This window comes from Chionomys nivalis, chromosome 4 (assembly GCF_950005125.1).
Source record: "Chionomys nivalis chromosome 4, mChiNiv1.1, whole genome shotgun sequence".
Lineage (NCBI taxonomy): Eukaryota > Metazoa > Chordata > Mammalia > Rodentia > Cricetidae > Chionomys > Chionomys nivalis.
This window is the reverse complement of record NC_080089.1, coordinates 61,567,467-61,578,816: the sequence shown is the minus strand read 5'-3', so window position 1 is coordinate 61,578,816 and position 11,350 is coordinate 61,567,467. Positions and strand designations below refer to the sequence as shown.

Genomic DNA, 11,350 nt, shown 5'->3' with positions numbered 1-11,350 from the left:
GGGCCCCAGAGTGGAGACAGAAAAGAGCGGAGATGGAAAAGGAAGACCAGAAAAATCATGGTTTTGTTCTCTGGGGCCTGGGCGGGGGGGAGCAGTTTAAATGTCCTGTGGGAGTGGTCTTGAGCATCTCTGGAAAGGGTTCACCATTTAGTGGACTTTCTCGGGGGTAGAGTCTGGACTGAAGCAACTTCCAAGGGAGGGGGCTTGGGATGGAACATTCCAGACTCTTTGGATATACAGATACCTGGGGCTGGGGTAAGGCTTCCACCCAAACAGTAAGAATTAAATTCAAGAGACTGGAGAGATGGCTCAGAGGTTAAGAGCACTGACTGCTCTTCCAGAGGTCCTGAGTTCAATTCCCAACAACCACACGGTGACTCACAGCCATCTATAATGAGATCTGGTGCCCTCTTCTGCCATGTAAGCATACTTGGAAGAAATGCTGTATACATAATAAATAAATAAATCTTTGAAAAAAAGAATTAAATTTAAAAAAAAAACCAAAACAACAACAACAAACCCACTGGGGGCTGGAGGGGTGGCTCAGTGGTTTAGGTCCTTGCAGCTTTTACAGAGGACCCAGAACCCACACAGTAGTTCACAACCACTTGTAACTTTAAATCCAGGGAGTCTGAGGTCCCTCTTCTGACTTCCTGGGCACTACACACATGTAGTACACATAAGCTCGTGTAAGCAAATACACATGCATATAAACTGATAAGCTAAAAAATACTAGTTAAAAAAGCCCTGTGGAAGCTTTCTACATTGTAGAAGCTCTTTTTTATTTGTTCAAGATTTGTTTATTTCATGTGTATGAGTATTTTCCCTGAATGTATGTACCATGTGAATAAACATTTTTTTCTAGGCTTCACTTGGGCTGAGGTCAGTTCTGTTGACTGCTCTGGCTCCCACAGAGGCCAGAAGAGGGCTTTGCATCACCTCGAACTGCAGTTAAGCATGGTTGTAAACCACCATGTATATGCTAGGACCCCCACCCAGGCCTCTGGAAGAGCAGCAAGTGCTCTTAACCATTGAACCACCTCTCCAGCCAGGGACGCTCTTTAAGAACAGTAGTAAGAGTTAATCTAACCTTTTTCTCCATTATTAATACACATCTTCAAATTGCCAATAAATGCTATACCAACACTCCCCACCCCCAGCAGCAAATGGGGATTAGAGGAGAATGGTCTGTGTTCACTATGGGGGCAATTCTGGGGTACAGATGAAGGTGTGCCCATAAGACAGCTAAGAGGGAACTTTAGAACCTGAGCTGGGGAATTCTCAGAGCTGGTGGGAGTGTGTGACACTTTGCCTAGTTTGTGGTGTGGAACTTGCATAGTCCCCTGTAGCCACTGTGTTAAGATCAGCCCAGGAGACAGCTGAAAGTGTCCGGGCCACATTCTCTCTAGGCTCCTCTCTGGTTGAGGTCAGTTCTGTTGACTGTTCTGGATGAACTTCAGCCCTGATTTTGGAATCAACCAGATAAGAGACAACATTAGCTTCTGGCTTCCCTTTTCTGACTGCATGGGGCTACTATAGGCTCTGGGCAATGCTTACCTGCTGCAGCTGCACAGAGAGCCCTTAGAGATAGCAATCTACCGTACCTGTTAGCAGGTGAAGCCTCCCCACCTCTTATCTTGTTGCATCCTGGACAGTCAGAAACCCAGAAGAGCAGAAAGTTCATGAGGAGACCAGAATTGCAAAGGCTCTGAACTGGAGTGTGGATTAGGCATGAGATGCAAACTCTGAAGAAACAGAACAAAAATATTCTTACCATTAAAGAAATACAAAAATATGTAGCTAGACTTGGAGGCATGTGTCTATAATCCCAGAAATCTAAACGTAACTGTGGAGGATCAGGAGATCAAGGCCATTCTCAGAAATCTAGTAAGTTTGGAGGCAGCCTGGGCTACATGAAACCCTGTCTTTAAAAAAAAATCCAAGGCCTATGAAATGGTTTAAGTGGGTCAGACGCTTGCTGGATAAGCCCTGTTAATCTGGGTTTGAACCTTGGAGTCCACAGTGGAAGGAAAACTGATTGCTTTGGTGGGGGGGTAAAGACAGGGTTTCACTGTGTAGCCCCAACTGGCCTGGAACTCACTCTGTAGACCAGGCTGGCCTCAAATTCACAGAGATCCTCCTGCCTCTGCCTTTTGAATGCTGGAATTAAAAGTGTGCATCACCACTGCTGATTCTTGAAAGTTGTCCTCGGAGTTCCGCAGGTGACTGTGGCATAGGTGCACCTGCTTCCCCTTTCCCGTGTGTGTGTGTGTGTGTAGAGCATACCAAACATACAATTATGTAAATAAAAAGCAAATAAGACATTGTTCAGTCTGGGGATATAACGAAGTCAGCAGAGTGCTCACTTACATGCGCAAAGCCCTGGGTTCAACCTGCAGCACTGTATAAAGCCAGAATGATAGTTTCTGTAACTGGTTTCTCAGAGATGGGTAAGGGGAAGTCAGAGGTTTGAACATGGGTGGGATTCAGCTCACTGCTCTGGCATGGATGAGGGCATGAAAAGGCGAGAAAGAAGTAGAGAGGCTAAGAACAAAGGCAAAGAATGCCAAGACTGGCAGTCTGCGGACACCCAAGCCACCAAATTCTGCTAGCACCCCAAGTGAGTTTGTGAGTGGGTTCTCCCCAAGAGCCTCTGGACAAGAGCCCAGAGCTGCTGAACCTTTGATTCCAGCCTCCTAAGGACCCAGCTGAAACTGGTTTTCTCCTCCACACGACTGTGAGATGAGAAGCCTAGCACGGTGACACACACCCACAATCCCAGCACTGGGGGGGGGGGTGGCAGAAGCAGGAAGGTCTCTGCAAGTTGGGGGCCAGCCTGAGCTTACTAGTTCCAGGCCAGCCAGGAAAACATGGCAAGACTCTGTTTCAGCGGGAAAAAAAAATAATTTTTAAAAATGTGTGTTTTAGGGGTTGGTGAGATAGCTCAGTGTTTAAAAACACTGGATGTTCTTCCAGAGGGCCCAGATTCAACTTCCAGCACCCACATGGCTGCTCACAACTGTCTGTAACTCCAGTTCCAGGGGATCTGACACCCTTACACAGACAAACATGCAGGCAAAAAAACACCAATGTGCCAGGCGGTGGTGGCGCACGCCTTTAATCCCAGCACTTGGGAGGCAGAGGCAGGTGGATCTCTGGGAGTTCAAGGCCAGCCTGGTCTACAAGAGCTAGTTTCGGGACAGGCACCAAAGCTACAGAGAAACCCTGTCTCGGGGGGGGGGGGGGGACAATGCACATGGAATAAAAATAAAATAAATTATTTTTTTAAATGTGTGTTGGGCTCTTCTTCCAGAGGACCTGGGTTTGATTCCTAGTACCCACATGGCAGCTCACAACTGTCTACAACTTTAGTCCCAAAGGAACTGATGTCTTCTATAGGCACGCATGGTGCATAAACACACAAACAGACAGACAAAATACCCGTGCACATAAAATAGATAAATAAATTATTCTTTAATGTATGTTGTCTAGCATGCCCTGGGTTCAACCCCAGCATAAATGAGTAAGTAAGTAAGTAAGTAAGTAAATAAATAAATAAATAAATAAACAAATAAATAAATATTTTTAAATGGGTAGGATAAGAGGCTGGGAATGTAGCCCCGCTGATGGGATGCTTGCTAAGCACGCACAAAGCCCTGGGTTCAATCACCAGCATTGTACAAACTTAGCATGGTGGTATATCCCTTTAATGCCAGCCAGGCCTACAGAGTGAGTTTCAGGACAACCAAGGCTACACAGAGAAAGCCTACCTCAAAAAGCCAGAGAGAGGGGTAGGGGAGAGAGAGAGAAGAGAACTCTTGAGTGCTATTGGCAGAGCACCCGCCTAGTATTCAACCCATAACCCTACCAGGAAAGTATACCCTCAGAAACTTAAGCCCCAGAAGACGGAGGCAGGAGGATCAGAAGCTGAAGGTCATTTTTGGCTACATAGCAAGTTTGAAGCTAGCCTGGTATACAAGAGACTCTGTCTCTAAAACAAAAGAGCAGAGCCTCTCCCAGAAGAAAGACCTATCTGTCCCATAGCGTGTTGTGAGGACCCGTGTGGAGTAGGAAACAGGCCAGGTGTCCAGTGTTGGTAGAGGGCACTCAGAGAACACGGAGTGCCTTACAGGAGACCCTTATGGCTGGTGTCTCTAGACCTACAGGAGGACCCGTAAGGGATGGAGAGCCTCAGCTTCCTGAGGTTCTGTGGGAGAGGACGAGCCACAGAAACATACGCTTATTCAGTGATGTAATTATATCCGGCACCCCCACTAGGGTGACTGGAGAAACAGGACCCAAAACTGTTACTCTGGGGCAGCTTAGGAGGTTTCAAAGGGTCAGGAAAGAGGAACTGGTACGGTGAGAAGGGAAACAGAAAGAGATGGCACTGCGCCTGCCACAGCAGGATGTCAGTCCTTCCCCCTCAGTGGGTTGCACAAGTTACTTCACTCTTCTGAGCCTTCCTTTCCAGACTGAAAGAGAGAAGAGGAAAATTCTATCTGTATTGCAAAGAGCTACAGAGATGCAGTGAGCTACGTCACAGCACGCGGGCGGAAAAAATGCGTCTGATACTCTGTCTGGTCCCAGGAGACTCATTTCTTCAGTTCCCCCCGTCTCCCCCCCCCCCCGAGGGCAGGGGTGTAGTTTCATGTATCCAAAGCTGGCCTCAAACTCATTACATAGCTGAAGATAACCTTGAAATTCTGATTCTCCTGCCTGCACCTCCTCAGTGCTAGGATTACATGTGTGTCCCCTTTACCCGGTTAGCACAGTACTGGAGATGGGGTTCAGGGCTTCCTCCACGTTAGACGAACCTCGTGCAATTGTGTTCCAACCCTCATGTCTTTTCTTTGACACCACACTCGCAGCCAGGCAGCACCTTTGAGGACATGCACTTCAGTGCCAGCCAAGAGTTACAAGTGACCTTGTAAGGATGCCCTGCTTCTTGCTGACGGAGCACAGCTCTGTGTCCAGAAACATGGCTGCCACTGATGCGGAACCATAGCAACACGGAAGAAGAACCAGATTGCAAGAGGGGGAAGTCTTAGGGATGCTATCACCAACCAATTTGACTAATATTTTTCTTTTTGAGAGAGGTATATGGTAAAAGAAAAACAGTCTATGTAAATCAGTTTGAAAGAGCTTTCAATCAACACAAAACTGAGAGAAAATTCTAAGTGTGGGAAAGAAAAAAGAGACTGGGGAGATGGCTCAGTTGGCAAAGCGCTTGTTAAGTAGGCATGAGAAAGAACCTGAGTTACATTCCAAGAACCCTTGTTAAAACAAAAATAAAAGCCAAACCATGGTAGCCCACGCCTTTAATCCCAGCACTTCGCGAAGCAGCAGTAGGGAACCTCTGTGAGTTTGAGGCCAGCCTGGTCTACAAGAGCTAGTTCCAGGACAGCTGCAGCTATTACACAGAGAAACCCTGTCTTGAAAAACCAAAAAGAAACAAAACAAAACCAGGCATGGAAGCATGCATGTACTTGTAACCCCAGAGCTTGGGAGGCAAACAGAAAAATTCCTTGTGGCTGTCCAGTCTGGCCAAATCTGCAAACCGCACTACAAAGAGAAACTTTGTGTCAAAACTCAAGATGGTGGGGCTAGAGAAAGTATTCAGTGACAATCACTTTAGGCAGCTCAACACTTGCCTTCAACTACAGCTCCTGGGATCCAGCACCACTTTGGACCTCCCGGAGGATCACACACACAATTTAAAAAATAAAGAAATTCTAAAAAAAAAAAAAAAAAAACATAAACAAACAACAAAAAAAGAACCACCACCAACAACAACAAAAAAAAACTGCAAGGTGGCTATTTCCTTAGGAATAATAACACCTGAAGTAGTCCTCTGGCCTTCACACATGAACACACACAAAAAGGTATTAACAAATTCATGAGTTGCCAGGTATGATTCCCCCAGGAAGCAGACACATGAAGATCACCCACAAATTTCAGGCCAGCAAGAGCTGCATAGTAAGGCCCTGTCCCGAACAAAAGCAAAAACAAAATACAGGAGTTTTGGATTTTGGTTATGCCCAAATAATTACAGGAGTCCCTTGTAAATGGAGACTGCTCGTTAGTTTCCCAGTGGCTGAGACCAGAATAATCACATAGAAACTATACTAATTACAACACTGTTTGGCCTACTAGCTCAGGCTTCTTATTAACTAACTCTTATATCTTTTTTTTTTTTTTGCCTTTGAATGAGTTGGTTTAATTCAAAGTGATACAGAATTCAGAGTACAACAAAGATGAAACAGCAGGCTCTGGCAGGATTCCAGGCTGGGTTCACTTTCAATTCACAGCTGAGGTAGGAACTGCTGAACACTAAAGACAATGAGCTATTGTATTATTTATTTATTATTATTATTATTATTATTTTTTTACAAAAGTTTATTACAATGTACAACAGGCTCCAGGATAACACTTCATTCTAACTATAGGTGGCAATGATGTTATAGTAGGGGATCCTACTATACATTCTAGCTGTAGATGGCAAAGATGTTATGGCAGGGAATCCAGATGTTTAAATAGGAATGGAAGAGGGTCACCATCATCTCAGATATGAGGAACAGCTTACTTTTTGCCAGATTTCTTAATTCCACCTGTGGCCAGGGGTCCCTTTCCCGCGGCCTTGGCTTTTAGCTCCTCGAGTTTCTTCTGCTCCTCTTTTTGTTTCTGCTTGAAAGCCTTATCTTCTCCGTCCATTTCCTTGGCCTGCTTCTTGGGCTGCTTCAGGGGCTTCTTTCTGCCACCTTCCCGGCCCGACGGGGCGCCTCCAGACACCCCCTTCTCCAGCCTAACTCTTATATCTTAAATTAACCCATTACTATTATTTTGTGTATTGCCATAGACTGTAGCTTAACAGGTAAAGTTCCAGCATGTCCTCCGTCAACAGCTACATGGCATCTCTCTGACTCTATCTACTCTCTTTCTCTCTGTTCTGATTTCCTACCTGGCTTTACTCTGCTAAGCCATTGGCCCAAATAGCTTTATTTATCAACCAATAAAAGCAACACACATATACAGAAGGACACTTCACATCAGGCCCTACCACAAAACAAAAAGAAAGAAAGTTAAAATACAGAGAACAACTGGCCATGGGGTGCCCAGCTGCAGCTGACACGTCTACAACACAATGTCAGCACCTAAGGCTCAGGGAACATCTTGGAGGAGGAAGCAGGAAGACTATAAGACTATATATATGTGGAGAGGGGTGGGGGTAGGGACTCAGGAGGAATTGGAGAAAGGAAAGAAGGAAATTATGTAATTGCATTTTAATTTTAAAAATTTGCTTCATTTTTTTTTTAAACAGAGTTTCTCTGCATAATCCTAGCTGTCCTAGAACTAGCTCTGTAGACCAGGTTGGCCTTGATAAGAAATATCCTAAATTAGCCAGGCAGTAGTGACACATGCCTTTAATCCCAACACTTGGGAGGGAGGAGCAAGAGGAGCTCTGTGAATGTAAGGCCATCCTGCTCTACAGAGCTAGTTCCAGGTCAACCATGGCTACACAAAGAAGTCCTGTGTAAACAGGACATTTCTTGTCCTGACTGCCTGTTCCCAAAGACCCAGCAGCTACTTCTCTAATTACCATTCAGAGGTTTATTGAATTATAAATGCTCAGTTGATAGCTCAGGCTTATTACTAACTAGCTCTTATGTTTTTAAGTTAATCCATATTCCTTACTTATGTTCTGCCACGTGGTAGTATCTTTATTAGCATGGCATGTTCCTCTCCTGCTCTGTCTGTGTCTGGCTGGTGCCTCCTGACTCCATCCTTCTTCTTCCCATCATCCTTAATTTGGTGGCCCACCTATACTTCTTATCTGGCTGCTGGTCAATTGGTGTAGGAGGTCCTTCTGTATTTGTGTTGTTTTCATTGGTTAATAAAGAAACTGCTTTGGGCCTGGTGATAGGGCAGAACTTAGGTGGCAGGGAGACAGAACTAAATTCTAGGAGAAAGAAAGCAGAGTCAGAGAGAGGGAGAGCCACCATGGAGATGCCAGGTCAGACATGCTGAATCTTTCCCAGTAAGCCATGACCTCATGGTGACATACAGATTATTAGAAATGGGTTAAATCAGGATGTGAGAGTTAGCTAATAAGAGGCTAGAACTAACGGGCTAAGCAGTGTTTAAATGAATACAGTTTCTGTGATTATTTCGGGTGTAAGCTAGCCAGGCAGAACGGAACAAGGGGCCCCACTCCCTTCAACAGCCAATCAGTGTTTTATTAAGCCAATTTGAGTGGCAAATCTTTATAGTGTACAAGAGAATTATCCCACAGCAAAACCCTGTCTTGAAAACCAACGAACAAAAATTTAAACCCCAAGGTATAATATGTCATGACTAAGCAAACTTTATTTTTAGATTTCAAGGCTAATTTGACAGGATAAAGGACGAAATCCTTAGAGCCATTTTAACATGTAGAGAAAAGGCCAGTTCACAAAATATAACAAACTCCTTTAAAGACTGTTTTTAGTATTTTAAATGTGTATAGGTCTGCATTTGGGTAAATACACAAGAGTTCACATGCCAATGGAGGCAAAATGTGGAGTTAAGACCTGTGTGAGAAGCTGGATATGGTGCTGGCAACCAATCTCAGATTGTCTGGAAGAGCCCCAAATACTCCTAACCATTGAGTCATCTCTTCCGCCCAGAGTTTAAAAACTCTTATTAAACTAAAGGAGCACTCTAACTGTGGTAAAGTGTGTGTAAACCATGTGTTCTGGGACACTCTTATGATCCCAGTCCTAGGGAGGTTGAAAGTAGGATCTCAAATTAAAGGCTTATTGTGGTTGGAAATTTCTATACCACATGGTCCCACAGCCACTCAGTCCCAAGGAAAAATTCAGAGGCTTATATTAATTATAAACTGTTTATAAATAATTAGCTCAGCCTTATTATTAACTACATCTTTTTTTTTTTTTTTTTTTTTTTTGGTTTTTTCGAGACAGGGTTTCTCTGTGGTTTTGTAGCCTGTCCTGGAACTAGCTCTTGTAGACCAGGCTGGTCTCGAACTCACAGAGACCTGCCTCTGCCTCTCGAGTGCTGGAATTAAAGGTGTGCGCCACCACCGCCCGGCCCTATTAACTACATCTTACAACTTAAATTAACCCATAATTTTTGTTTATGTTTAGCCACATGACTTGGTACCTTTTCCCAGTGAGGCATCTTGCTTCCTCTGTGTCTGGCTGGTGACTGTGTCTCTGTCTTCCTCTCAGAATTCTCTTAGTCTGGTCACCCTGCCTATACTTTCTGCCTGGTTACTGGCCAATCAGTGTTTTATTAAACCAATATAAATGACAAATATTTTTTTTAGACCAGGCTGGTCTCAAACTCACAGAGATCCACCTGCCTCTGTCTCCCAAGTGCTGGGATTAAAGGCGTGCGCCACCACTGCCTGGCTATGAATGACAGTGTACAAAAGCATTATTCCACAGCATTTCCCCATTCTTATTTTCAAAACAAAAACCGAATCTAATCTCTTTTGTTTAGCTTTTTTCCTGACCGTTATCCATAACAACTTATAACCAAAACTCTAGACAAAGTCAAACATCCATAGTCCATTTTTTGGGAATATGGGCATAGTTTTCTAGGCTACTTCCTGCTGATCAGGATGCTGATAATCTTATGGGGACCTAAAGAAATTTAGAATTATAGTCAAGTCCTGACTGGAGTATTCTATGAGGCTGGATCATCTCAACCAGCAGTCTTGAAGCAGTTCTGAATGCAAAACTCAGAGGACACTGCCACGGAGGTGCTCTGAAAAGTTGGATAATTGGGGCCATCTGTTCCCATTGGAGATTTTTCAGGGGGTCTTCTTGATCAAACTTTATTTTCCTTAGCCCAGAATGAATCCACAGCCTCTCATTTCCATAACGCAAAATCTTTTCTCCAAACTAACATCTTTTGACTTAAATTTTGAAGTCAAGACATTTTCAAAATTATAGGTTATATTAATCCAGCAACATTAATAATCAAACGTCTTTTAGTGATTGTTGCTCCTTCCTCAGCAGTCAAACAATTCAAAGACAACACAATAATATACAGTATCCAGATTTTCTGTGTGTTTTCTATCTTTATGTAGGTTTTTTTTTTACTCTATTTCTTTTATTTTTATTTTTAATCTTTGTGTTTTTTGAGAAAGGGTTTCTCTGTGTATCTTTGGCTGTCCTGGATCTCACTCTGTAGACCAGGCTGACCTCTCAAACTCACAGAGATCCACATGCCTCTGCCTCCCAAGTGCTGGGTTTAAAAGTGTGTGTCCCCATACCCAGCTACTCTATTTCTTTTTTGTTTTAAGGGCTTTATTCTTTTTCTGTTCTCTCCCAATGCTACTATATTTTTAAACATACTGTAAACTGTTTAGAGTTTCTTTTTTTCCATCTGAATCTGTCCTTACTGTATAAATCTATCTTTTTTTGAGCACATGAGTGTTTAATCTGCTAAATGGCATGGCTAGGGTTGAAGCTGTGGTTTTGGTGGCTGTCTCCACCCCATTCCTTAGCTTTCTGAGAGTCTAGCTTCATGACTGAAGTAAAGGCGAGAGCCACATTTATTGCCACAATTCTGTGGAGTTTCTAGGTCCATGAAACCACCAAGAAGCACCAAGAAGCAGCCACTGGCTGCTCATAAACACCATTTAAGTGTTTGGTGGCAAGGCCTCTTAAAAGAGCTGCAAGGTTTTTGCCACTAAGACTGAATCAGGAAGTTGCTCTGAAAGGAGCCCCACCTCTGCTTGCCTCTGGCAGACAGAGCCTAGTTACCAAGAAGCTGTACTTGACTCTGTTCTCATCTGTGTAGAATCCTTTTTTTTTTTTAAGCTTTCTCAAGCTTTATGTGGAAATTCTTGCTAAACGTTTAAGCACCATTTGTTGATGGAAATTTCTGTCTCACCTGGTCCCACAGTCATTCAGTCCCAAAAAAATAAACAGAAGCTTATATTAATTATAACCTGGTTTATTAGCTCAGGCTTATTATTAACTAGCTCTTACAATTTAAATCAACTCATAATTTTTATCTATGTTTAGTCACAAGGCTTTATAGCTTCTCTCAGTGAGGCATTCTCATCTTGTTTCCTCTGCAGCTGGTTGGTGACTGACTCTCTGTCTTTCCTCTTCCCAGAATTGTCTTATCTGGTTGCTTTGCCTATACTTTCTGCCTGTCTACTGGCCAGTCAGTGTTTTATTAAACCAATACAAGTGACAAATCTTTATAGTGTACAAGAACATTATCCCACAGCAGATTATCAGGGTTTTGTAACCAGTCCTAGGCAGCCAGGGTGATGTGACTCTGTCTCAAACAAACAACAGAAAAGGGGTTCAACAAAGAAAAGTATCAT

At 43.6% G+C, this 11,350-nt stretch overlaps 1 protein-coding gene across 1 annotated transcript; it reads right to left on the bottom strand.

Annotated features, from left to right (window-relative positions):
* Positions 1 to 6,505: 6,505 nt before the first annotated feature.
* LOC130873525 (translation machinery-associated protein 7-like) lies at positions 6,506 to 8,825 on the bottom strand. The gene is made up of 2 exons (XM_057768377.1): positions 8,821 to 8,825; positions 6,506 to 6,805 (listed from the first exon to the last, which is right to left on the bottom strand). Exons 1-2 carry the CDS (start codon positions 8,823 to 8,825, stop codon positions 6,583 to 6,585), a joined length of 228 nt encoding a protein of 75 aa, XP_057624360.1. The 3' UTR covers positions 6,506 to 6,582.
* Between the last annotated feature and the right edge of the window lie 2,525 nt (positions 8,826 to 11,350).